Source organism: Taeniopygia guttata, chromosome 1 (genome assembly GCF_048771995.1).
Source record: "Taeniopygia guttata chromosome 1, bTaeGut7.mat, whole genome shotgun sequence".
Classification (NCBI taxonomy): domain Eukaryota; kingdom Metazoa; phylum Chordata; class Aves; order Passeriformes; family Estrildidae; genus Taeniopygia; species Taeniopygia guttata.
The window spans coordinates 16,897,996-16,924,878 of NC_133024.1; the positions used below are offsets into that span (position 1 = coordinate 16,897,996).

Consider the following 26,883-nt stretch of genomic DNA (forward strand, 5'->3'; position numbering starts at 1 on the left):
TTTCTTTTCACTGCACATGCCTTGGTAGCTTATTCTTTAAAACAGAGTTTTAAAATAGACCTCCTACATTTAAAAGCCTCAATTATTATTTATGCCAGCAAATCAATTCATCCATTCAATTAAATTCATGTACATGCCTTTTGTTTTTCATCAATACTATGTTTTTTTAAAATTAATTGTGTAACTGTTATTCATTGCTTTTTGTGCCATTTTTTCATTTGATTACACAACTTGCAATTGGCAAAATTCTTCTAACGTTTTGGCAAGTTTTGGCTTTGTGGACAGCGGACTGGGAGCCAGATTTCCCTGGTCACTGAGCTGAGGTCCTGCAGGCTGCCAGCACAGCATGGGGTCACCCAGCCTGATGCAGAGCTCCTGCTCAGGCTGAGGTGGAGCATCCCATGCTGGGACACGTGGCCTCTTCAGGCTTCACCCCCATGGCTTCCATATGCTTTCAAATAAATCTCCCTCTTCTGTGTTCTGCAAATTGCTCTCTCAAGGCATGCACAGAGAACAGACTTCCAGTTCTTCTCTCTCTTTCTATATATATATATCCGTACAGAGATATAAGTGTGACAGAAAAAAAAAATATACATCAAGACCAAAAAACAAGGCAGAAAAAGACAGGTTTTCTCTTAAGGTATTGCACAGACTGATTTGAACCAGAAGCCCAGGCCCAAAGCCCTCAGGCATGCTGGAAGTTCAGTCCTGTGAATGCAGTAATTTATGCAAACTCCTAAATTACAGCGAACGAGCAAACCATTTGCAAACCATTTCCATATATTGCTAATTGGAGCATTTTTCATGCATTTAGCTGTAATGAAACTGGGACCACGAAGACTCTGTAAAATACAAACCCAAAAGCAATAAAAACAAAGCCTTCAGGTTATCATTATTCTTCTGTAACAAAACATGTGTGGGCCACTGGTGAATATTTTTTGTAACTGATAAAAAACTTTTTTTTTTTTTTTATAAAACCTTGATGTACAAATATTGCATTAAGTTTCTCAATGGCAGGGCTGTATCCTGAATAATGAGAGCTGCAAAAGCACCAGGGTGTACATAGCTTTCTACAGTCTAACCTAAGTTTCAGCTGGACAAAATTACATTTGAACACAGAAAATTATTGCAAATAATTGGTGGTGAAGCTCAGCTGCTGCCTTTTTATTGTTTTGGGAGATACTATTTTTAGACTAAATATGTGCTAAAGAATCTCTTTACATATTTGTTTATTAAATTGATCATTTGAAAGTTGGACTCCATCTATTAGTAAAGTCACACAGCCAAATGCTTTTGTTTTCTGATTGTATAATATTCACTAGAATTAATAACACACAAATGGTACATATTTCACTGAAATATTTCAAAGTTCACATTAATGTTAGTTATAGAGGCTGGAATCTAAAATAATCCCACTTGATTAATATTATTAGCACACCAACTGTCTTGTACTTTAAATCACAATATGAAGACGTGATTTTGAGTCATTGACAAAGCTAAGTATCTTCTCTTGGTAAATCAGCTGAACGATTAATTCATAATTTTGCAAATTCCATCATCTGATTTGTATTTTGATTTTGTATTTCACACATACAAAAATGTATTCACTAATGTATTGCACTGCATTCCTGAGTGTAGAAAGATATGTTGTTTAAGAGGAACAATATTTTATCAAAAAGCCACACATTCTCATCCATCCAAGAACTGTTTGAAATTCTTGACTTCTTCCCATTAAATCAATGGGAACTTCACAACTGATTTCAAGCATGTCACTGACATGTGGTTAGATGTCGCTGTCGAGGCAGGACAGGAACGAAGAGACTTTGACTCAGAAGGCTGCTGAAAGTAAAACTCCAGTTTATTCAAAATACAACACTCTTTTATACAGAGCTTCGTGAGGACCAACTCCTTTGGTCCTGAAGTGAAAACAAGCTGCAGCATTGGTGCAAAGTGCTTGACGCACAGTGATAGAACTTAACTATAAACAATGTGAACAACAAGAGAGATAAAGATAAAATTTACATTCTTCTCCAGCTCTTTCCCAGGCTTCTGCCTGGCTAGAAATGCTTCGTTTCTCTCTTTGACTGAATCTGAGACCCACAGTTAGAGACTTCACATCTGAAATGCAAAGATGAAAAAGAAAACACATCCTCCACCAGGCAGCCATTCCCCAATGTCCCACCTTCACAGGAGGCAAGACTGAAGCTTTGCTGATGAGGAAAGCATTCCTGCTTCTCCAGGCCCCTGCCACTTTCAGCTGGCAGGCTCCAGCGTGCATCATCCGTCTCTGTCACCGCTTCCAGCGGCTCCCACTGCGAGCCAGCCACCAGCATCAATCTGAGCCCAAGGGCTGGCCAGCTCTGAGGTGGGAGAGCTGCCTTCCCCCCTAGCCACTGCCTCCTGCCAAAACAGGAACAGAGCACACAGGCAGGAAAAGCAGCCTGGGCAGAGCTCCTCGGGTCCGTCACAGCGTGAGAAGGCCAAGTGGAAAGTTCTGTTAACAGCCACGAAGGGAGGAATGAATGCTCTGACCCTATGGATGGGTTCTGATGCAGAGGATGCTCCTGCTCCTCAGGGAAAAGCACACCCAGAGCCTCTGGTGATTTCTACTCATTTCTCGTAATTTCATTTCCCCCAGAATGAACAAGCCTTTATTTGTTAGGAAGCATTTCCCTGCCTTGCAGTGAAAGCCTCACAGGCACGCTTTTGATGTCTGTCCAATGGGAATGTTTAATACCTCTACCAATAGTTGTCTTCATAAATATCTTTTTTTTTGTTCAATCTTTACACAAAATCACAGTTGTCACATCCCTTCACGTGTTCAACTTGACATAAAGGGAACTCCTAATGGGACCTGGTGTGAATGATTCTGCTCACATCCAAGAGTCTCCAGTACCTAACAATCAAGTACATCTCACTCCAAAAGTCTTCACAATTACTGGTGGAAGGAAAAAATTATATATTTTATTTTTTCTCTCAGCTAGAAACCTTCTCAAATTACTGCAGGACATGACTGTTATCCAAAACCAGTTAGTGTTTCTAAATTGTTTGCAGAGAGAATTTATAACACTGTTTATTCCTCCAGTTGTTTTTAAGTCAACCTTTACACAGACAGATTTTCAAGTAATGGAAACAGTCTATAGAAAGTCAACAAACACATCATCAAACATCACAAAACAAAGTGAAATGCCCCAAAGCAGATTTACAATCTGCAAGGAAGGACCAAAAGTCTTAACTGTATCAAAACACTTCACTTCTAAGATGTCAAGAGAATTTCTTAAGTCCTAACTCCCAGAAACTTTTTTCAGTCTCCCATGTGATCCCAAAGCAAGGTTATGAATACATAACCTTGTGTTTGGGCAGGGAGGTTGGGAATCTGATAGACTTGACCAAACTGATCCAGGATAAAATCCCCTTCCTGCCTTCAAACCTCCAATCTAGCAAAAAGATGAATGCAGGAGGTAGGAGCACAGCATAGAACCCAAGTGCCTAAGAAAAATGACTCAGGGCAGCACAGAATCACAAAAACACCAAGGTTGGAGAAGACCACCAACATCATCCAGGCCAACCTTTGACCAAAGACCATCCAGCCCAACCAAACCATGGCACTGACATGTCCAGGTGTTTCTGGAACACTGCCAGGGATGAGGACTCCACCACCTTCCTGGGCAGCCCAGTCTAATGCCTGCTCACCCTTTCAGGGAAAAAAACTCTTCCTGCTGGCCAGCCTGAACCTTCCTGGGGCTGTCCCCTCTTGTCCTGCAGTTCCATGGGAAACGAGGCCACACCTTGCTACAGTCCAGGTACAGTCAAGGTCTCCCCTGAGCCTCCTTTCCTCCAGACCACACAAAACCAAGAAAACACCTGTAGGTTGAATTACAGCAATCTGTGGACATCAGACAAGGAAGCTTCCCAGCAGATGGATAACTCACCAGCTATAAAATAATCCCTAATTATTAGAGAATTTGGGATAGAGGCCATGCTAGGTTTTAAGGCAGCCATTTAAACACACAGGCTCTGGAAAGTAATTATTGCACAGAAAAAAACCAACGCATTCAATTCCAAAGAAGCCTTTAATCCATGTTTAAATAAGCTCTTTACTAAACAGGCTTGTGCCTGAACACCTGCTTTTACCACAGGATTTGGCAGTGCTTTGTGTATTTTTCAATTAAAGACTAGTATTTAACTTTTGGGGGGAAGCAGGGCCTACTTGTTCAGGGAAGAGATTAAAAATTAAAAGGTTAGCTTGTTATCACACTGCAGCTGTGGATCAGAGGCAAAACCCAAAATCCAATTGAGTGAAAACTCCTGCGAGCTGTGTTATTGCCATCACATTTCAGATTTGCTGTGGATTAGAACGGATAAGGAGCATGGCTGCAGTGTGAGGGCAAACAAGGATTAAACTTTTACCCAGCCCAACAAGCTCTGCTACCCTCTTCCTCCAAACCTCTGAGGGATCCATCACCTACCTCCTCTCACCTTCTACAAGTGGCCATAGAAAGCAGGGAGAGGAGGACTCTGAGCTCTGCTGCCCACACACAGCTCCTCCCTGGCTACAGCAGCTGCTTGCCCATGAATATGGCATGAAGCAGCTGTTCCCAAAGGATGAGGATGACAAACTGCACCTCTGAGTCATCCCTACAAAGGGAAACCATGGATGTGACCATGCTTCCTATGTCACATCACTGACAAGTGCTTTATTTCATGTCCTTCTACTAAGGATGCTGCAGAGCAGGGATAAATCCACTAGACAGAAAAGCTCTAAAAAAGCCCCAAGTCCACTGAGTTCAGAACAAGGTGCAGCCTTTTGGCTTTCAAGTTCACAGAATCAGAATTGTCAGGGTGGGAAGGAACCTCTGGAGATCTTCCAGTCCACCTCCCAAGTTAATTCCAGAATTTCTGAGAATCTGCTAGGTACATACCCAGAGCTCTTGGAAATTTGGTGACACAAAGAAAAATGGGGGAAACATTATTAAGATGCTGGCCAGACAAAATTCAGAGACACAATTCATGCCTTCCTCTGAGAAGGCTCTTGAGAAAATAGCAAATCTTTTCTAGTTCAGCTTCATTGAGACAGGGTTCCCTGAAACACAGGAGATGTGTCACTGTTCACATCAGCTTTCAATCGCTCAGTGTAACACAGTCATTATGACAATTTAATATTATTATTTGCAGACCATTTCCATGTGAGCCTGTGAAAGAGACCTAGCCAAACATGGATTTGAAGCAGTCACCACATTTATTTCCCCAAAAACATGAATATTTTTAGCAGGTGGGCACAGACTAAACCTGCATAGAGATTTACATTCTCCTTTCAAGACACCACTGACTCATACTCCTGTCTGAACTAAAATCAGTATTCCTTCTTTTCTCTAGCGAGCCTCTTACTTAGTAACTTTATCTTTTTTAAGAATACTAATTTCAGAATTTAGGTTTCAGTGAAATAAGTGTATTTTATTTATTAGGGTGATTTTTTTCTCTCTAGTCTCTTTCCTCTCATTCTCTTTCTTATTCTGACCCTCTTATAAAAATGCTTTTAGCTTTCTTCCACCATCTGCTGTGGTTGGTGTGGGCAGAGAAAAGACACAGAAGCTGATTCCCCTTTCACTGTTAATTTCACTGACAGTTTATCCCCTCACACAGGGTGAGAAACAAGACTCACATTGCTTGGCAAATGCCACTCACACATAAAAATTTCATGTCTTCCTAATTCAAATTTCTGCATTTACAAATACTCCTATGAGCTCGGGGTGAAGGCTCTGGACACTCAAAGTAAAAAAAAAAAAAAAACAAGAGATACTATACACTGCATAAAAGTAGCAGCTGAAGGAATGGTTGATTAATTAATGAAGATGAAGATTAATTAGTTGTGGTTACCTGAGGTTTCTAGCCAGCTACTTCTTCAGCTACAATGTCCTGCCTCCCACCCAGCCACCTCCCCCACCTCCTCCTCCTCCCCAGGATAGCTCCAGTTTTGCAGCTGCAGCAGTGATCTCACGCTCGTGGTTAATACATCTTGACTCCACTTCAAGTCACAGTCCCTCAGCCCTGTTTCAGTTTTCCATTTTATCCTTTTGGGAGCAAAACCTGAAAATTCCTAGAGCAGATTTGAAGAGTAGCTTCTTAAAATAAACTGCCCAGAGCTGTCATCTCAGTATTAGGATCACATTACCAAAATCAGGAAAAAAATCCTGTTAGACCTTCAGAGAGTTCAAGCTGTTCTGGCATCTAAAGAGGCACATTACAGCAGCTGGAGATGCTCCTATTAAGTATGAACTATATATTGTTGAATAATTTCCTTGTAATTCTTTTTATAACAATAGCAAGGACTACATTATGCCCCTCATTAGGAAAACAAAGGAGGAATTTTTACTTACTGGATTCTACACCATATTGCAAATGCAGGTGATCCCGGTGGGAAGAAATTATGATGTCTGACTCAGTTCAGAAGGCTGAATGATTTCTTTATTATAACTATACTATAATACATTATTGTACATTATATTATAACTATACTATAATACATTAAATATACTATTTAAAGGAGATACTAAAACTACAAACCTACTTTTTCTATCTACCATATTTAACCAACAACTCGTGACCCTCTCTCAAGAGTCCAGGCACAGGTGGGTTGGATTGGCCATCAGGCTCAAACAATCCTCACCACAATCCAATCAAGCACTCACTCCAGGTAAACAATTCTCCAAACACATTCCACACAGGAAAAAGAAGGAGCAGAAATAGAAATTGTTTTCTCTTTCTTCTCTCTGTGCACCTCTATGAAAAATCCTGAGAGAGAAAAGAATGTGCCTGCCACAACACCATCCTAATATTAACGTGGCATTAAAAAATTGCTACAGAAGACATTTATAAATAAACAATTCTATATGTGCATACCTAAATCTCAGAATTACCTCTTACAGGGATAAAGGGGCTGGTCAGGTTAGGTCAAATTCTGCCTAAGTGACCTCTGTATAGGGTTGCAAAACATCAAAGAACATTTAATATTTTACTTTAATATGTTTGCCACATTTTAGGTCTTTTCTTAGTTCAGCTGGATAACAGATGACCATTTCAGCATATTTTACTGCTTTACTATAATCACCTCAGAGATTTTATCTTCTCTTTTTTTTCTTTTTCCTAGGAGAAGGAAAGACAATTTTTTCCTTCTTTAAACAACAGGTTTTTGTCCCATCCTCATTATGCAGGAAGAGAGGGGAATGGGACACACCAAAAAAGTTGTATTTCTAGATGGGAGTGCACTGCTGGTGGAAGATTTTTGGTCACTTGTTTAGTGGCATTTTTTAAAGGTAAGAGCTGGGCACTCTAAGTAATTTATTCTGTTATTCTCCTCACCTTAAAAATCTCTGCCACATCAAAAAGAAGCGGTGTTTTTTTTTACATAGAACTAATTATTGGGACAAATGATTCCCCTCCTCCAAATTGGAGGACAGATGAATTCTCCATAAGATTTTGAACTCCTGATGACCACCTTATTCCTACTACTGTTTGGGATGAGCACAGGGAATTACTAATTTCATGAGGTTTCATGCTATTTCACATGCTCAATTTACTGAAATTTAAGTATGTGAACAAAAGCAGTGTCACTTAAGTGAATTACTCTGCTAAAAGCATCTGAAGTCAAGTGTGGGACACACAGCCTCTAAAAACACACAGTAATTTACTTGAAAATTTTGAAGCAATCATTCCATAAAACTTTGATATGCTTTTAGAGTACAAAAAGTGGTCTGGATATGGCCATGGATAAACTGTACACTGTTAAAGCCCCCCACCCTCTTCTGATAATTAACTATCATTGTTAATAAAAAGTATTATATAAAAATAGCTAGAAAAAAGTACTTGTAAAAAGTCTAGAAAAGTTAAGTTACAATTCAAAAAAGCACATGGACTGGAAGCACCAATGGCAAGTAAAATACCTTATTTCAAGCATATTGTTAAAGAGAACTGTCCTGTATCACTTCCACAGCTATTCAGGCCTGGCACAGCATCAGCTTTTACCATATGGCTTTTTCTTCCCTTGCTGAAAGTGAATCTTCCTGTCAAAGAGCAGCTGTTGTAAATTATCACATCAAATTTTAACCTTACAGTAGACAAGCACTGAACCCACAGAGCCATGACAGTGAAATAGCTCACCTCCTTGACCTGGGAAGGATTTGTCATCATTTAGGGCTATCCCTGCCTTAGAACAACACCTACACTAATTGCCAGGGTATCTGATACTTAAAGCTGAAGCCACAAACAAATTCTAGGCAGTAAACTTTGTATTTTCTCTCCCTAAACAGGCTGTGTGAAGTCTAAGTTATTATTTTCCTGGCATGCCATAAAGAACAACACTGAATTTCAGGCAGAATAATAGCATTTCAAACTCAAGGAGGATGAGACACTACAAATGAACTGAATGTTATTGAGTTTGTCATCCAAGAAACAGCAAATGTTGCTACTTCTCCTACAGTCTGAGTGTTTCAATAAAGTCTGCTATCAATTGCTGGTTATTTAGATGTCTGCCAACAGCGTGTTTTGACAACATCTTGTGCTTCACGCTGAGGAGCAGCAGACTCAGAGAAGATTTTCCTCATCTTGTACTCATCTTTCAAGATGGTCCTTACTCTGAGAGCATTTTCAGAGCTGTGTGTTATCAAAACTCACAGCTCTTGCTGCAATTGCTCTCTATTTAAAGCCTCTTGCCAGCTGCCAGGGGTATTGCAAACCCCTGTTAGCCTTTATACGTCCCACTCTGGAACTAAGAGGGGATTGTCAAATGGCTCCATAAACTCTGCCAGTGGCAGGGAAACTGTTGGAATCTGAGGTATTGATGATTCCGAGATTGTAGAAAGTCTCTGTCTTTCTGCCCCATTGCCAAAGAAGAAGCCATAATTCGTCTGTGCTGGTTTCAAGGTTGTTTATTCTGTTTATCTCCAACATGTTCTGCTGCCCTGCCGCAGGTCTGTCCTGCAGGGCAGCGTGTGGGGCTCTGCCCTCAGTGGGATGTTACAAACATTAAATACCAGAAACTACCTGTGCTATATTTACAATAATGTGCCCATATCTGTCACCTACGTTGAACAGTGTGTCCCCAGCCTGAAACAACAGAAAAATGCCAACACTACAGTGAAACATGGAGGGCAGGAAGAAGGAGAAAAAGGACAAGGCACACCCAATTTCCTCCATCTTGTCCCCTTTGGACCCCTAATCTAGAATCCTAAAATTTTACTTTTGCACCCGTGCCACACCTAATTATTACTTATATCAAACACTCAGAGCTTGTAATTCATCCTGTAAGATTGAAAACTCTTTTCCATGGACAGAGATCACAGACAGTGTCTTGGGGGCTCTGTACAGGGGGGTTCCTGACCCCCTGCCAGGGTCCCAGGCCTTGCAGGGCAGCCAGAGGGAAGCCCTGGATTCCCACAGGAAACCAATGGAAAAAGTTCCCTGAATTCCCAGTGACAATGCAACTTTCCTGCAAGTCCAAGACTGAAAAATCACCCAAGGCACGGTGAGCAAAACGTGCTGAGGATGATCCTCATTATTTAGTCTTTAATCTTTTGAAATCCTCCAAAGAAGGGAGCCCATTCCAGTGAAAAGGTTAAGGAAATGCCAGCAAGATCCCTTAGGATACTCAGTGACAGACATCCAGGAGATTCCTGCAGGAAAATCCTGCACACGAATTCAGTGGTAGCGCTCTTGAACAGGTGAGTGGCAGAGAATTAAGACAAATATTTCTGTGTTGAGAAGAGCAAGTAAATGTTTCACAGAGTTGTTAAACTGGAGAGAGCCTGGGTTCCAGTGGGGTGTTTGAGGAGTTTTCTTGTCAAGGTTTGGAGTGGGGTGGTCATTTTGTTGCTTGAAAAGCAGGTAAGGGAGACAAGGAAAAAACTGTCAACACACCCACAACGTGGCACAACACACACTTATAAAGTGGTAACATATCTGGATTAAAAAAACATACAAATGTATTAATTTGCATTTTGTGACTCATTAACACTCTTGCAAATATTTCCATTTTTTTCTGAATGAACCTTTCTATTTCCCACCTGCTTTTAAACATAAAAATTCAATTTTAATTATCTAGTCCTGCCATATATTGACACTGTAGCGCTGAAGAACTTGAAAATATGTATTGCTAAGATTTCTAAGAACACTCAACAGTAATGTTATATTCAAGCTCCTGATCACTGAGTGTTAAAAACTTCATAGTAATATTTATAATCATGTTTTTAAATATTTCTATCACAATCTCCAAGAAATTTAGTAAAAGCTTTTTCAAGAAACTAAAAAGGGCTGAAAGAACACTTTTCTTACATGTATGAAAGAATATGCATAGTATTGTATCAAAAAATAATCTCTTTTCCAATAATTTCAGCATTTTGGGTTTTTTCTTCTAGATGTGTAACAAATGGGCACAACATTTTGGGCACAACAACTTTGTGCCCAATAAATTTTGCCTTAAAAACTTGCATTTTTATATCTACTGCTTATGATGAACAAATTGGAGAATATTTTCCAAATTTGTAACGGCCAGAAAATGTTACATAAAAAGTTGGCTGGGATCTTTAGGAAATATTGAATGCAACATAATTATTCTCCCATAAAAATCAGCTGGACATCTTTGACATAACTTTTGTAAGAGTTAAATAAATTCTAAGCAGGAAGGTAAATCCTTCACTCTTTTGCTCTGTTTATGTACTTACAGAATATAAAGTGGATCAAAACAATGAATATTTTACAAATAAAGTGATTCATAATTTATAACTGCTGTCATTTTAGTTTACCAGCTAGAAAGATTAGGAGTCCTTTTAAAAAGCATCTCTCCTCCTCTTTAAAATCAAAACAATACAAACTAAAGGAATAAAAAACACACTTCAGACCTCTGCTTAAAAAATTTGACTCTCCAGCTTTTTCAGATTTCATGTAAAAGGAAACTTTTTTGATTGCTCCATTATTATATTGTATGATCTCCATATGATCATTGCCTATATTTTATTAAATGTAATTTTTCCTGTGCAGAGTCTAAGAGTTAAGGCCTCACATTTTTGCTGTGTAACACATCCAAGCCACTCAATTAATTCCAAGGGAAACTCTGCAGCTGCAAAAAGCATTTGTGCCTTCTTTCCATTTTCACTTGCACGAAATTGAGTAGTTCCTCACAGTATCTCTTTCTCTTTACATGTAAAGTCATATTTTTTCCTACTGATCTAGGAAAGTAAAAATTAGGTTTATTTATTCAGAGACAAAATGGCTATTTAAAGCATAGAGGGAAAAAAAAGTAGTCTGGAGAAATGCTTTTCTTCCTTGGTATTAATGATGTTTTACATATTTTTACCTCAATTGCAGCAGTCATTGCACTCAAAGAATTAAGCAATGTATGTGATGGTTCAGATTTAGCAGCCACAGATGGCATTCCTTTTATATCTCCAGAAACTCAGAGAGAGAAATATGATTTAGGAGATGCTCACTGCACAACCTGAAGCACTGAAAAATTTAGTGTTAGGGATAATTTTGTGAAGTCATTTTTGCAATAACCAGGCACAGTGGGTGAACTTATCTTCTGCTTCCTTTACCTCCCTCACTCCCTTTTCTCCCATCCAATCCACCTGATTAATAGCTAAAAGTTAAACACCTAAGGAAGAACTGTTGGGTTACATTTTTTTTTCTTCTGGCTTTGTTATAGAAAATGTATCAGTCACTCATGATTAAAACTTACAACTTTATTACACAGCATAACATAGGAAATGTACAGTTCAGACTTACTCAATTCCAGCAACTAAAATTTAGAACTATACCTTGAAACAACACTATGCAGAATATGTTATTCTGTGCTTTTTGGGTCATTCTGTTCAGGCTCGCCAATTTAAATTTTTAATTTGATAACCAGAGCCAGAAAATTTGATTTTGGTATAGAGGGTCACCTGTTGGAAGCCTTCAAAAGAGCATTCAAGCTCACTCATGGTGCCACATGGATAAACAATTTCCCACTGCAAGCTTGCTAATTAAGTATATTGTAATGAAAAATAACCTTTTTCATGTCCAACTGGTCTTCCTCAAGTGCATGAAGTAAACATCAGAATAGACACACTCAGGATGGAAAAGATTTATTAGTCCAAACCTGCCAGTGCAGGATTTCCTTTATCATCTGGTTACTGCAATTCTTTAAAAAACAACTCCTGAAATGAAGCTTCCATTATTTCCCTGAGGAGCTCTACAGATCGTTACAGAACTACAGATAGTTTTTCTGCCATTTATCTTACATTTCTCATTTATTTTAGTATCAATACCCCAACTCACCAACCTTCAGAGATCTAGTTCTGCTATAGTGTTCAAAATAAAACTGAGTCAAGCTTTTCCACGTACAGATCCCTCACTGGGCAGGTGATGTGAATGCCCCTTTTCTTAACTCAGTCTCTGGGCTCTTCTGAACTCTAAGCCACTGTCTAATCTCCTTCTGCACTTGAAACTTAAATAGTGCATACAAGACTCATTGCTTTTTTCATAAAAATCACATTATATGTACAGAGGCAATCAAAAAGGATAAGGTACAGAGCAATCAGTCTGTCCTTTTAAAAAGAAGGCACTAGTAGAGAGGAAAAGCTCAGAAAAGAGGAATTAGAGATGAGCTATTAGACATGAAAGATATCTTGAAATTTGTTAATATGGAAGCTGAAAAGGGAGCAGTTATTTCCTCACTATACTGGGACATGGGAAACCTTATCCCAGTGACTCTAAACAAGGATTGAACACAGCAAGAAATTATGGTTTCCACACAAGGCAAGATATGGCATTCACTGCCACAAAAATTAAGAGATTAAAAATATAAATGAGTCAAACTATAGACAAATTACCAAGAGACTGGTCACTGACTCCTATTGTACAAAGTGTTTCTTGCAAAATGTGTCCTAAATCTTAAAAATGTCGGCAGTAGATTGGCAGAAGCTTCACCCAGGAAAGCAGCACTTTTATTTAGCTTCTTATACTGTCCCTTAGTTTCCTTAGGAGGATGCTGTTAGTCGCTGTCAGAGAAAGAATATTAAGACAGATCTAGCCTGATCTATTCAAATTGAAAAGATTATTTTTCCCTTGTTGACTGAGGAGAAGGATGGAGATTATTAGAAAGTATTAAGCTTAATATGTAGTTCCAGCCAACTGGGGGATTTTCCCCCTAATTAAAACACTAATTCTAAGAGAGAAGATGCCAGGAAAATGTAGTTTGGTCAGAGTGAAAATATAACTTATAAAAGATGTTGTGAGGAAGAAAGCCCATTTAACCATGAAATATTAAAATAAGATTAAATAGACAGGGTCACTGTGATGCTAAAAAAGCTGTAATAACAAACAGACTACAGTGTATGGCATATTCCATTTTAATTAACTAATATATGTATTAATTAAGGTGAAAAATGGGTATGAAAGTGTGGTTTTTCCAACTTGCTCCCCAACACATCTTCACTTCAGACAAACTAATCCCTCCCAAACACTGAGCAGGTACACAAGCCTTTGCTAGAGGAGGAATTAAATCTTAAGCAGTTAACCTGAAGTGTATAATTTTTGGGAAATCTCTGCTCCACAAACACCCAATAAGGAGGACAAGGATGGTCACAGTGAAATTCTTTTGCTGACTGGTAGGCAGGGATTTTGCTGCTATACAGGAAAAAAAATCAGTCAACAGGATCCAGACCAGAACAATATTCCACCCAGAAAGAACCCATCATATATACAAGCTTACATACAAAGTGTTATAAAAAACATGCACCAATAACAAAAAATGGTCTGAGTTTATGTTGACTTTTCCCGGTTGTGCAGAGAAAAGAAAGCAGTCAAGGAAATAGGTGAAATTTTTGTTATTTGGGAGGCCATGACTGTGCCTAGTTTCCCAAGTACAAAGAAAAGCTTTTCTGAATGGAATTTAAATAGGCTGATCTTAAACCATTAAAGTCCTTTATTTTAATCCTCAATTATAATCTCATGATAATGCAAAGTGACACTGTTTATGGAAACAGCATTATGGAAAAAAACAAAATCAGAAACATTCTGAACACAGGACCAAGTTATGACCTTTTAACATCTTGAAAAGTTCTTAAATGTTTTCAACCACTGGGAAGAAAATAACCTCTGCTACTAATTACTCCTTCCGACTTCAACTGAAACTTATTTTTCCTAAGTTATGCCTTCATTCCAGCCCATGCTTGTAACAGCATTTTGGGGTTACATTGCCACAATCCTGATCCTACTGCCCTTTCAATGACAAAAAAAACCCAGACAACTCCAAGCAAATGCAAAAATCCTTAAACACCCTAAAAGATGGAGCAAGAAGAAGAAAAGAGAAAGAAAGATGCAGGAGCAGCCTTGATCCTGAGGTCAAAGCTGAACTGCTTTTCTGAGTTTTCCAACTCCTGCTGTACCACAATGCCAACAAATGTGAGGTTTTGAGCTCCTGCTTTTAAAGAGCCACTTCAATCACACACACTGAAAGGATCTGATCAATATGACATCCAATAAAAGCTAGCAGAACATTCTATGTTAATTCAGAATAAACCAGAAGGACCTGTTGCTATTGTTAACAGCTTCATTATATAAAACCCCCTTGATCAACAGTGAGAGAGGAAGCAAAAAAAACAAACCAGAAAAATATATTCATTCTGTGGTCTGATTTTTTCAGCAAAGCTCAGTAGGAGCTGCCTTGCCTGCCTCAAGCATTTGGAAACTTGTTTTTAATAAAAGTTTAGTTTCATTTATTTAGTTTTACTTTTGCTCAGTTGTAGTCTCTCTGTGCTCACCTGTGACTGAAACTCTAAACCAACAGCTTCCAACCATTTACAGGAACAGAGGCTCTGTAGCAAGCAAGAATATACACAGTGGATAAAAGATTCACTCATGTTTTAGCATTTCTAAGTACAGCTGTAGGAGGCCCTGGATAAAGCATTTCTGAACAGTAAAATATCCTCCCCTGAATTCAGCTCTTAACAGAAGAGCTTACTTTGTTTTTTTGATAAATAACAGTACCTTACCCCAGAAAAGCATCCTTAGACCAGGCTACTCAATTTATTCAAGGGCAAAAGATTATTTAAATTCTACTTAAAAGAAAAATCAAAGCAAAAACACTCTTACCCCTTTCCCCCAATGGTTACCTGGCATTTTCTGAGAAAAAGTCATGGCTATGGTTTGTTGGGTTCTTGGTAACTCCCCAGGACTTAGTTGTTTGACATAAGTATTGCTGTAGGACTGATTAAAAAGGAGTAGGCACTATCCCAGCCAGGTTCAGAATACTTTAAATTTCTGTTCTACACATACACACACCCCACAGTAAACATCTCAGCTATCCTGCTTCCAACCATGGGATTTCCAGACATTGCTGTTTAATTTTTACTTATGTATTTAACAGAAGACCCTTTGCTACAGCCCACACTCTTCAAGGCACGCTGTGAAAAGACTGAAACAGCACAAAACTTCAAAATATAATATTATAGAAAGCATAAAACTGTTAGCTGCTATCATCTTGGCTGATACTAAAATTAGTAAATACAACGTGCATTTCACTAAGATTTGAAAGACCATTTCTGTAAAAAACCCAAATCCCCGGTGTATTCTTGCTCTTAGGAGCATTCACATAACCACAGCTTGCACAAATCACAAGTTTGGAGAATATGGAGTTAAAATACATTAGTATTTATGAATAAACTTCAACTGTTAATCTTCCAATTTTATCTGCATTTAGTAATTTTGCTACAGGAGCAATACCACATATTTTCTACCGACCAATCCCAATTAATCAACCCAGCTCGGTAGCAAATGTCATCTATTGAGACACAAGGTTTAAAAGACAAAAAGACACCAAAAAAATCACTTTTTTGAGACAAACATTTAAGAAAACCATTGTAAACTGGAAGAAGGTCCAAGAGTGGTAGGAGAGGCTAGATTTACTATACAATGTGTTATTAAAAATCAGCTGTTGACTCTTACCAAATATTTTTAGCTAATTACGTTATTAACACAGGTTGAACAAACCTCATTTGCATGGAAATTTTACCACCTAACTGACTGATATTTCTGCAGAGATCCAGAACCTGGAGAAAAGGAGCACGACCCAACACGGGGAGCAGGGGAAGCCCCAGCTCAGAGCAGAGCTACGGGCACGCGGGGCAGCGTTACCTTGGCACGCAAAGCCTCTCTCCTCGTAGCCAGGGTTGCACAAGCACTTCCCGATGGGCACCAGCCACTCTCCCTCCGTGCTGCAGTACATCTTGGGGGCCTCCTCCTCCTTGGAGTGGTTGACACAGGAGCCCCTCACCTCCACCAGCGACTGGGAGTCCATGGGCACCGTGTCTGGGAACATGGCCAGGTTCTTGACGGTGAAAGGGCACTTCTTGAAGTACACCCGCACCGACACTAAGGCAACGCAGGCGCCCACATCTTGGAAAGCCAGGTAGAAGCCCTTCCTGCTGATGGGCCCCACCTCACGGATTTCCGTGTTCAGCTTGAGGATTCGGTCGCCGAGGTCCATCTGGGTGAAGCTCTCGTCGGCCGCGATGGTGTCGATCTTTGTGAACTGGTGCTCCTTGAACTTGACCAAGTGGTCGTCGTCGGACTCCATGTAATAGAGGTTGAAGGTCTCTTTGCAGGTGCCCAGCACCAGGGGGATGCTATTGCAGTCCCTCAGGGTGAACTTGAGCTCCACGTAGATCTTCTGAGCAGAGTTGCGCGGGATCCAGTTTGTCCGCAGCCAATTGTTCTGGCTGTGATCCATGACATTGCACACTTGGTAAGTTCTGATCGGAGTGTAATGCTCGTCAACACCACTGATCTCTTCCCACTGGATTAAAAAAATTAAAAAAATAAGAAAAGAAAATGTTTTAAGATTCATTATTATACCAACAAAAAAAAAAAGGTGTTTAGACCAAAAGCTGTGAAAACGCAAAAATAACTTTGCTTGGGCATCACTATAAAATAAACAATAAGGTCCGGCTGACCCTCCTCTTACTTTTTTCTTAAGAAAAACTAAAAATATCTTAAATGAACACAGAATTTCCCATTAATAAGTCATTTTTTACCAATTTGCTTCAAGGTGGATGAAAGAGATGATACAGCTGTTTTGCATTACTAAAACCAGTGATTTCCTAAACAATTAGCAGTGCTGTCCTTTCACCCGCAATTCCATGCCTTTACAACACTCACCTCAAATGGCAGAGATCCTCAAGGACAATACACATTTGCACTGTTAGAACCAGCTTTATTTCTAAGATTAAACAAAAGCCAACGGGTCCAGCTGAAATTGCATACAGTCAATTGCAATAAAATGCTACATTTTTACATTTATTCAAAGCTTGACAATCGATTTTCCTTGGGATACGTGTACCCCATACAAACAATAATTTCAGAAACTGGGTTGAGCTGGACTATGAATTACTACCAATTTACCAAATCTTGATTAGTTGGTTCTTCTGTGTCACATAGGCTGTGACATGGGAATGGTTTTTGAAGAAAAAAGGGTCATGACTTGTTTTCACAGCAGTCATGAGCTGACAAACTCTTTTGACCCAAAAAATGAAGGAAGGTGCTTCCTACTTGAGAATTACTCACATACCAGTCCTAGCTGGTTTCCAAAGGCACACTCACCAAACAGGAATATTTACGCAATCATAGGAAAAATAAGAAAAACCCCACAATAAAAACTGGAGAATCAAGTATGTTGTCAGAAGTCACCGCCAGTCCTGAGGAAGGGAAACAAAGAATAATTTCTACCAGAAAAACATCTTCCCTCAAAAATCAGGTTATACCAATTTCTTATTTAAGATCTAAGTTTAATAATTACTTGTACATAAGCACCTTTCGCTATAGGACTTTAGTGTAGTGCAGACAGTAGGAGAGGAAAGAACTACTCCCACTATAAATCATGGTGCAGAAGTGCTTACAGTTTCTTGTGTTTACAATGCATGTATATCACACACATATACAAAGAAAGGACAAAAAAAACCCATGGACATATCAGAGTAGCATCTGAGACTTCTCAGTCTCAACCCACTAATTTAAGGAAGTTTTGATCTGACTAAGAGCTGGTCTGCACAATGAAATTGTCCACACAGCACTGAAGATGTGATTTTAAACCATGTTATTAAACCAGCAGATAAAAGCAGTGTAAATACTCTTTCCTTTAATTGAAACCAAGTTTACTGCAATTCACTTTACGGACCTGACTATACACAAGTTTTATCTCTTCCTGACTAGTCCAACAGAGTTTAAAACACAATCTTGGATGTGTCTACAGCAGCTGATATGCTGCAGCACGCCGTAAGAGAATCTATTTCCAAAAAGAAGAGGCAGTGCAGGGACTTTTTGAGTCAAAATTACCACACTGGAGCCCGCGGCCACTCGAAATCTTGGCACCAGCCACACAAGGATGTGCTGCTGCCTGCAGAAGAGGCAGCTGGACCCTGGCTCCCAGCCTCTGCCAGCTTCCCAAAATCGAGTGAAGGACTCTCCTCTGACAGATGTCCTTGCACAAGCACAGGCCCTGAGCCAACCATCCAACCCTCCCTCAAAGAGCCACAATTGCCTCCAGTGAAGCTGGACACACTGATTTATCTGCAGCTCTTACCTGGACAAATAAATACTGAGCAACAACACCTGGATGAAACTAGATAGGATTATATAATGAAACCAAATTTTACAGGCGTTTTAAGCAGCTCACACTGACTCAGAAGTCGTTCAGTGGTTATCATTTCCATATAATTTCTAACCAGTTCTATTTTAAATGTCCAGTGGGAGACTGAGACAAAACCAGGAAGTGGCACAGTTTAAAACAGCTCCACAGCAAGATGTTAGTTTTCTGAACAAGTCTCATGATATTTTTTTTTTTGCCAAGGTTTCTTATCCAGCAGACTTTTGAATGTAGATAGATATAGGACTTGTGTAACAAAGGCAACACTACTACTACATTCTTCATCCAAAAGTTTCAATTAATAACTTAATGCAATTATAATTTCAGTAATTTTCAATGAAGATCAGATTGCCTGGAAGTTTGTGTTAATCCACTTACATAAACAACAAAATTTTAGATCAATCATTTAATGCTAAAGCTTTGCTGAAGGGAAAGGCCACTCTCTCAGTGCTAAATTGACTAAAATACTTTAACAGTTATAAAGCTGTGAATACGGTAGCTATTTCATTAGGAAAAGATTAAATAACTCTCCAAAACTACAGGAAGAGCATTCAAATCACAACAAGTACCAAAATCAAGTACATTTGGGAATTCAATAATTATCATGATCAAAGTAAAAAGCAAGCAGTACATTTGCATTGCTCATACATTGCAACTCTTCCCAGTGAGTCTCTGGATTGCCATTTCAAAGGGATCTTTATGGTAAACAGATAATCAAGATCATTGAACTTTTTCCATTAAGTAAGGTTTCTTAAACCTTGTCTTCGTACTTGTTTTAATTTTTATTACTTGCAATTCATGTGTTGAACATGCTCTGCAAAGTTACAATCATTACAAAATTTCTTTTAAAATGTTTTTAAATAATAAATAAAGAGCAATTTGTATTCCTGGGATAGAATTAAGCAGGGAAAATAATAAAACAGATGGACAGGGAGAGAAAATACAAAAATAGACTTGTGTGTAGGGATAAGTAAGAGGGAGAGATCACTCACCTGTTACTGCCACAGACAAAACAGACCCAACCTGGGGACACTGGCCTAATTTATTATCAATCAAATGAAATCAAGGTAGTGACAAATAAAAACTAAACCTCAAGTTGCTCTGGTCAACGAAGCATTACACTTCAGAGGTGTCCGAGCTGGAATTTCTTTCTTTCAATACTGTACAAAACTAATGGATATTTATCAATCTTGCCTATTGTTAGAGAGGAAATTAATAGGCAAGTCCTAAATCCTACAATGATGAAATGACAGGACTATCCTCCTCCAAGTCCAATAGGAATGATAAATTCAAAATGTTTTAGAAAGATGTTTATAAAAAGTTGTCAGGAACTCTACGACAGAATGATGTGGGGCACAATTTCTGAATTCATATTATTACACAGTATTTATGTCATATCCCCCTGATGCATTTCAACACTTTTGAAGCATTTCCAGAAGTGCCATAGCACCACTCCTTTCCCAGCGTGTGACTCGGCTTTGGAAAATGTTCTTTTGTTTGCTTTTGACTTTTTAAAATCTTCTTTGGATACTGTTAATGGTAGAAAACAAGAGATTGCTTTCAGTGGTGTAAAAAAATCTCCAGATCCCCAGTGAGAGGATCTAACTCATGTCTCTGAGTGACAAAGTTGGGCCAAATAGAATTTTCTTCTCCAATATCTGGCACTGTGCTGGAATTACAGCTTTGGTTTATTTCTTTCAATTTCCTTACAAAAAGGAAATGTACAGAAGAATGTAGGACATTTCTAGGATGTCATGAGCAGTCTCAAAGAAAAGTTCCCCCTAAATGTGAGAATCTAGGACATGAGCGATCTCAATTCTTTCATCCTGCCTGTGACATCACTTTTTGTGTCTTTTTCTCCATCATAATAAAAAAAAAATCTGAATTACAATAAGAAACAGAGGTATATTTTTTGATTTACAATACAACATACACGCAACTGTGTGATTGCAAAAAAACACCATTTTTTTCTGTCAGCATCACATTGCTATAAAACCCTTAAACTACAAAGTATAAAATGCCAACTTGAGATGAGCATTAAAATAATTCATGTCTAAAAAAAAAAAAAAAAACTCCCCACATGCTGTTTAAAAGCTTAACAAAATAGTAGCAGGATGCAAGAGTTCTTAAAGGTTGCTATTAACAAAAATCCTGTAATGACCGTATTATAGGAGCATGCATTCCAGGGCAGCGCATCAGTATGGAAACTTTCCTCATAACATCACCAAAGATGCTGGTTCAAGGCCCATAAATACCAACCAGCTGCGATCAGAGGACAGAAAAGGATCTGATTTGGGATTTTAAGAAACTTTAAAAGTACCATGGAATTCATGGAATTTTTTTGCCTACATTTGACATTCAAAAATCAATGAAATTACCTCAGGCCACTGGCTCTAGCCAGAGGTTTTTAGTTTTTTCTAAGTTGTAAATGAAAAACTAAATTGCATTGCAAGAGTTTTCTGATTAAGTTATGCATACAGTGAAATTATCATTTCTTTCACATAAATCTTCATAAGACACAGACTCTGGTACACTCATACCTTCAACCTAAAACTTGGGCTTCTTCACAGCTAAACAAAAGAGTTTCAGAATTACAACCAAGACAAAATATTAATATTTAAAGTATTATTTGTCTGTTGACTGCTCAGGTGAGATAAGAAACTCATTTAGAGTATCCAGATACTAAACTTCCCCAAGAAAAACTGAGGTCTAGCATTTTACTATACAACTAGCCCCAAATTTATCCCAAATTATCCAAACCAGTCAGATTTGTGTTCCATGCTGTCATGCTTCTGAGCTTTTAAAGAACTGTAAAATAAAATAAAATAACATAAATATTATAATAAATAACTGTCTTATAGAATCTAAGCACACATAAATAATATTGAGAAAGCAAGAGTGCATAGCTTATCATGGGAATACTCAACTAATAATCAAACCAAATTTCAGAAAGATGGGGAAAGCCATCTTTTCCCCCGCATCTCTAATTGGCAGACAGATGAGTACTTCATCAACAAATTTGTAAGGACAGCTGATTCTCACCCTTCAGCAAGCAAAAGCCTCTTAATGACAGTAAGGTAAAAAGGTCAAGGAGGAAAACATCTGACTTCCTAACAGACATCTGAATCCAGCATTCAGACAGCCTTCCAGAGCTTGGATAAGAAAAGCATTTTTTTTTTTTTTTTCCTCCTTAAGCTATGCATCTCCTGGAGAAGCAGGTTTCAATCTTATTTGTCTCACAGGTTATCAGGTTTTCTGGGAAGTTCTCACCCCAACAGTGCCCATGGCTGAAATCTGTACTAAGCAATAATTCTTAGAAAAGCACCTTTCTCCACAAGCACTGAATAAACTAGGTAAGATTCAGCCTCTAAGTGTAGCTGTTTCAGAGATGGAAATTTATCCAAGATAGATCTCACACAAAGCTGTGGATGTGGCAATCTGGTGAAAAAAGTGTGAATTCAAGTAATTATTTCATCCAATGTTAGACATGACAGCTCAATAATAACACAAATAAGAAGTATCAGGTTGTCCAGCACCATCCTCTGCTTCACCTAAAGCACTGCCTAGCACCAAAAACATGGATGTAACCACCCACACAGGCAGTGATTACAAAGAAATAATCAGGACACAGTCAATCAAAAGTGGGAAGAATCCACTTCTCCAATCTGTTTGCTGGCTACCTAAACAGGAAGACATCCCTCACCCACATTTATGCCTCAGTTTTCTAACAAATAGATTAGGAACAAATTAATAGTGGGGTGATATTTTTGTTACTATTTTAGCTATTTCTTGTACCAATCATAACAATGATGCCTGCATTAAAAAAAAAAAAAAAAACCAAAAAAAAAACACCAAAAAAACAAAGGATGACCAAATGCTTTCAGAAGCATCAGCAAGCAGGATTTTTTAAAGATTGAACCATTACTTGAATGGGAAAACAGCACCACAACAGAGAAAGTGAGAAACATCTGTGGCACAAGAACACTTAAAAATTCCCATTTGAAAACCCCTGCAGTTTGTTGTTTTGGATTTGCCAACAAAACACATAAACAAAAAAAAAATATTTACATCAAAATGCACAAAACAGGTGCATAATATAGCATTTCCCTGCTAGCCAGTCTCTCAGAACAATGTATTTTTACACAACGGCGTTTCCTAGAGAAATCCCAAACCACCCCACGTCCTCCTATTGTCATTAACACAACACTCAATGGAAGTGAAATTCAGTAGTGTTGTGCTGAATGTAACTGTAAAAAGCACCAGCTGGCTGTATTAGAAGTGGCAACCTTCCAGGTCTCAAATGTCTTATTTATATACAATGGAATCCTTCCAGCTGTTTAATATTTAAGGCTAATAAATATAATTGGCAGTACTACTGCACAAGGGCAAGGAACACAAATACATATAAAACTACTTCCCAACAGAAAATCTCATTTGTTCTTAAATGATTAAACCGAAGAGGGATACAGAATTCTGAGCAAATTTTACATAGCAGACTTCTTTTTTTCTTTCCCTTTAATCCAAACAATATTTGCTTATTTTCTAAGTGCAAAACTGAACAGGGAAAGAAAAAAAAAAGCAAAGCAGGCATCCTTACTCCAGCTGCTCCTGGAGCAACACGTCCTTCAACCAGTGCCTTGCACAGGCCATGAATAAAGATAAATTGGCAAAGCAGAAAGAGCAATGTTGGATTCAGAGAACAGGCACACCACACCAGCCAGTCCAGAGGTGAGACTTATTCCCAATTTTGTGCAGGACAATTTGACCCCTCCTGCAGGAGCAGATTAACCCCGTACCGAGCAGGAGGCGAGCACCGTGCAGCTGAGAATGGAAATGTGAGAGTTGTATGCTGTAAATGTTTATGTCCCTGCTTCCAGCTTTTCAGCACTACTATTGCCACTTGATGATGGCAAAGCCACCCCAGCGTGGTGTCACCCCAAAGTGGTCTCCCTCCAGCTCCAGAGCATCTCCAATTCCAAAGAGCTGGGCTTTTGCACACCCATCTTCATGGAAAAACTGAGGAAAAGAGTTTTTCTCTGAGGAAAAGCTCTAGGATTTCTGGCCTCCAACACAATGAAACCTTTAAGATCTCAACACTGGGTGTAACCCTGCACATACAGGCAAGAACTGTGACTCTGCCCCTTCTGAAAGACCTTGTTTCCACAGAAATTTTCAACTCCCTGGCACAACCCAGATGGGGAGCTAATCTAGAAATGGAAACCTTTAATTTGGGTGAGTGGCACATAGCTCCGTGTGAGGCAACAATTTCATTTGAAAACTCAAACAACTTCCATGACAGCTGGAGCCCACAATCAATCCCATAAAAGGCTGCTCAGAGTAATTACCATAATTTAAAGGTATTTGGGTTGTTTTGGTTTTAACTTTGTTCATATGGCAATGTTCTCTTTTTATATCCTTTATATCCCTATCGTTTATATATGTTCTCTTTATTTCTATTTATATCTTTTTAGCTGACCAGTTACACACTCGCACATCTCCATGTCTCCATCTTTAGAATCTTTACTTAGGAACAACTTTAAGAGGTTTCCTATTCATATTCATCAATTCATGCTTTCATTGAAAACTGAATTTTTCAGTAAAGGTATTTAAATTATACTATGATATTCTTCTAAGTTGTCACTAAAATATATTTTTCTTTCTGAGGCTGCCTCTTTATTCCTGTAGAAGGCAACACACCTTAAAGAAAACAGCATCTGAAATCCTGTCTCAGCCATCATACCTCCCCTTTGATGAGGACAAGCTAAAAATAGTTATGAATATACCTGAAAAGCTTTATATTCATATTGTTTCCTCCAATCCCTTGCTTGGGAAGTACTGCAAAAAAAGGCAATAAATAAAAATAGCACACGTACTACTTTTTAAATATAGCTATCATATAGGGCCTTGAAAATTAAACACATGCTAAAATGAAACAAGAGTCATTATACAAAAAGGCTAAGTTAAAAATACCTCCAAAAAGGTAATTATTCTTTTGTCAACTGCTGAGTCAAAAGAGAGATGGTAATTATTATATTTTTACTGTAACTCTATGGAAATTAATTTTCTCACCACACAATTAGGAAAAGTTAGTTCTGTGCACATATTTCCAGTTATTCTAATTGAAAAATATGGTTAATACAGGAACTCATATTTCATTGACATTTCATATTTTCTAAAGATAAATTTGTTTCAGTTGAACAAGAAGAAAGTAATTAGACTGGGACTTCTGGAGATAGTCCAGATACCTTCTCAACCTCTGGCTGAGACACTCTTGATTTCTCAAGGCTCTAAAACATTATTAAACAATTACTTTTCCTGTGTCAGGCTAATTTAATAGGAAATAAATAAACAGAAGTAACTCAACCAGAATTTTAATCAAAGATTCTTGAGGAGCAATGGCATTAGCTGATTTTCACAGTTCTATAGTGTAGCAGTAAACTGGAGATACCTCATTTTCTAAAAATTCTGTTTGTTATTTATTATGATAAATTGTACACACTGGAAACTACAAAAAAGCATGCCACAAAAAAATATGTAGTTTTACCTGTAGAAACAAACAAACAAACAAAAAACCCCCAAAGAGTTACTCATACTTTAACAGCTTTCAGGTTCATTCAATTCCAGCCATGGGCAAACAGAAGCTCATTAGATAAAACAGCTGATAACCACACAAACAAACACTTGGGAAAAAATATCTGGTAACAGGTCACTAAAAACCCAAGGAAGAGCCAAAGGTCTCTTGGAATAGGACACATCCAATACTAAAAGGTATTGTCATATTCTAGAGAAGGCTCACAAGGATCCTCAAATTCAAATCTCATTAAATAGCTATGTTTGTGTACTTGCTCTGTGGGAGGCTAAGAGACATTATTAGGAACAGAAACTCCTGACCCATAATCCTGCTCACCAAATTCCTCCATTAGGCCTTGCATGTAAATATGAGGCCTAAATTTCATTTTCTAGCTTACTATGGTACAGTGGAGCACAGAGTTCCTCCAGAAATCCACTACACTAATTATTATCAGTGGCACCAATACCTTACTGCAGTGATAAAACATGGTTCAAAGAATTACCCTAAAGATAAAGAGTCTTCATTAGCTGTAATGCCAAAAATACTTCCATTTATTACTCTTATTTCCTCAAGCTTCATTTCTTTGTCATAATGTTGGATATGAACATACTCAATAGTACTGTACTGCAAGTTTGGTATTCAAACACTCAAAATTGCCTCACTTCTAGGTCCCGTGGTTAGAAAAGAAAGTTAAGCGTGCACTGCTCTCAGTAAGACGCCGATTACATGCACATGAAAAGCTCAAAATGAAAACAACTGCACAAGACAGAGGTTTGTTATTTTTTAACACAAAGCACACTAAATATAAATGGAAGCCTGCTGGGAATGTGCATCAATAAATGTGTGTTTGACTCGGTTCTCTGCGTTTGGGACTGCAGAGAGAAAAAAAAAATCAGACAATGATTTCAGTGTTTTATTTATTTTGCTGGACTGTGCTCCAGAGGTGAAAGTTTACACAGAACCAGAATACAGTGAGCCCTGTATTTGCCATCCAGGTAGCCTTGCAGAAGTAACCCCACGATCTTCCAGGATGTTCTGACCTCCAAAGGAATGGGTGAATCACAACCCAAAGGAGGACAGACTAACCAACCTTCCCCCTTTCTCTGGTCTTTTCCTGCCCCAAGGTCAGGGTCTTTGTCAAATTATTTATGTTTCTGATGAAGGCTCAATTTCAAGGCTCTGAGATAAGGCCATCACAACCTTTCTGGGCGAGTTAAGTCTTTGAAGTCCCATAAACCAGAGATAAAAATTACATTTTAATATGCTTGGTTAGACAAACTACCACGTGCATGCAACTCTCTTTCAGATCTTCAGCTTCAGTCCCTTGCTTCCCAGGGCCCAACTGAACACATAGTGAGAGAGAAATTCAAAGTCCACAAAAAACCTGAGCTGTCAGGAATCCTTTCCATTGCTGGCATCAGAATTCTCCCCTGGAAGATGGATGGGACCTAGTGAGAAACTCAGGACATGAAAACACTTGGAATGTGCTTCAAGCCACAGGAAACAGGAAAAATCGAGTATCACTGCTGATTTATTACCCATGAAATACAGGCAGTAACACAGATTACTGATAGGCAATGAAGTCCAGAAGTGCATTTCAGAGTTGTTTCATATTCACATGTCCCAGAGCCAACATCCC

At 38.5% G+C, this 26,883-nt stretch overlaps 1 protein-coding gene across 3 annotated transcripts in view; it reads right to left on the minus strand.

Moving 5' to 3' along the window:
- Positions 1–26,883, minus strand: part of EPHA3 (EPH receptor A3) — a 179,807-nt gene that overhangs the window by 109,599 nt on the left and 43,325 nt on the right. For all 3 annotated transcript variants that reach the window (XM_030263981.4, XM_030263983.4, XM_041713733.2), the window contains exon 3: positions 16,168–16,828. In XM_030263981.4, the coding sequence (XP_030119841.4) occupies positions 16,168–16,828 (661 nt within the window). The remainder of the gene's footprint in view (positions 1–16,167; positions 16,829–26,883) is intronic.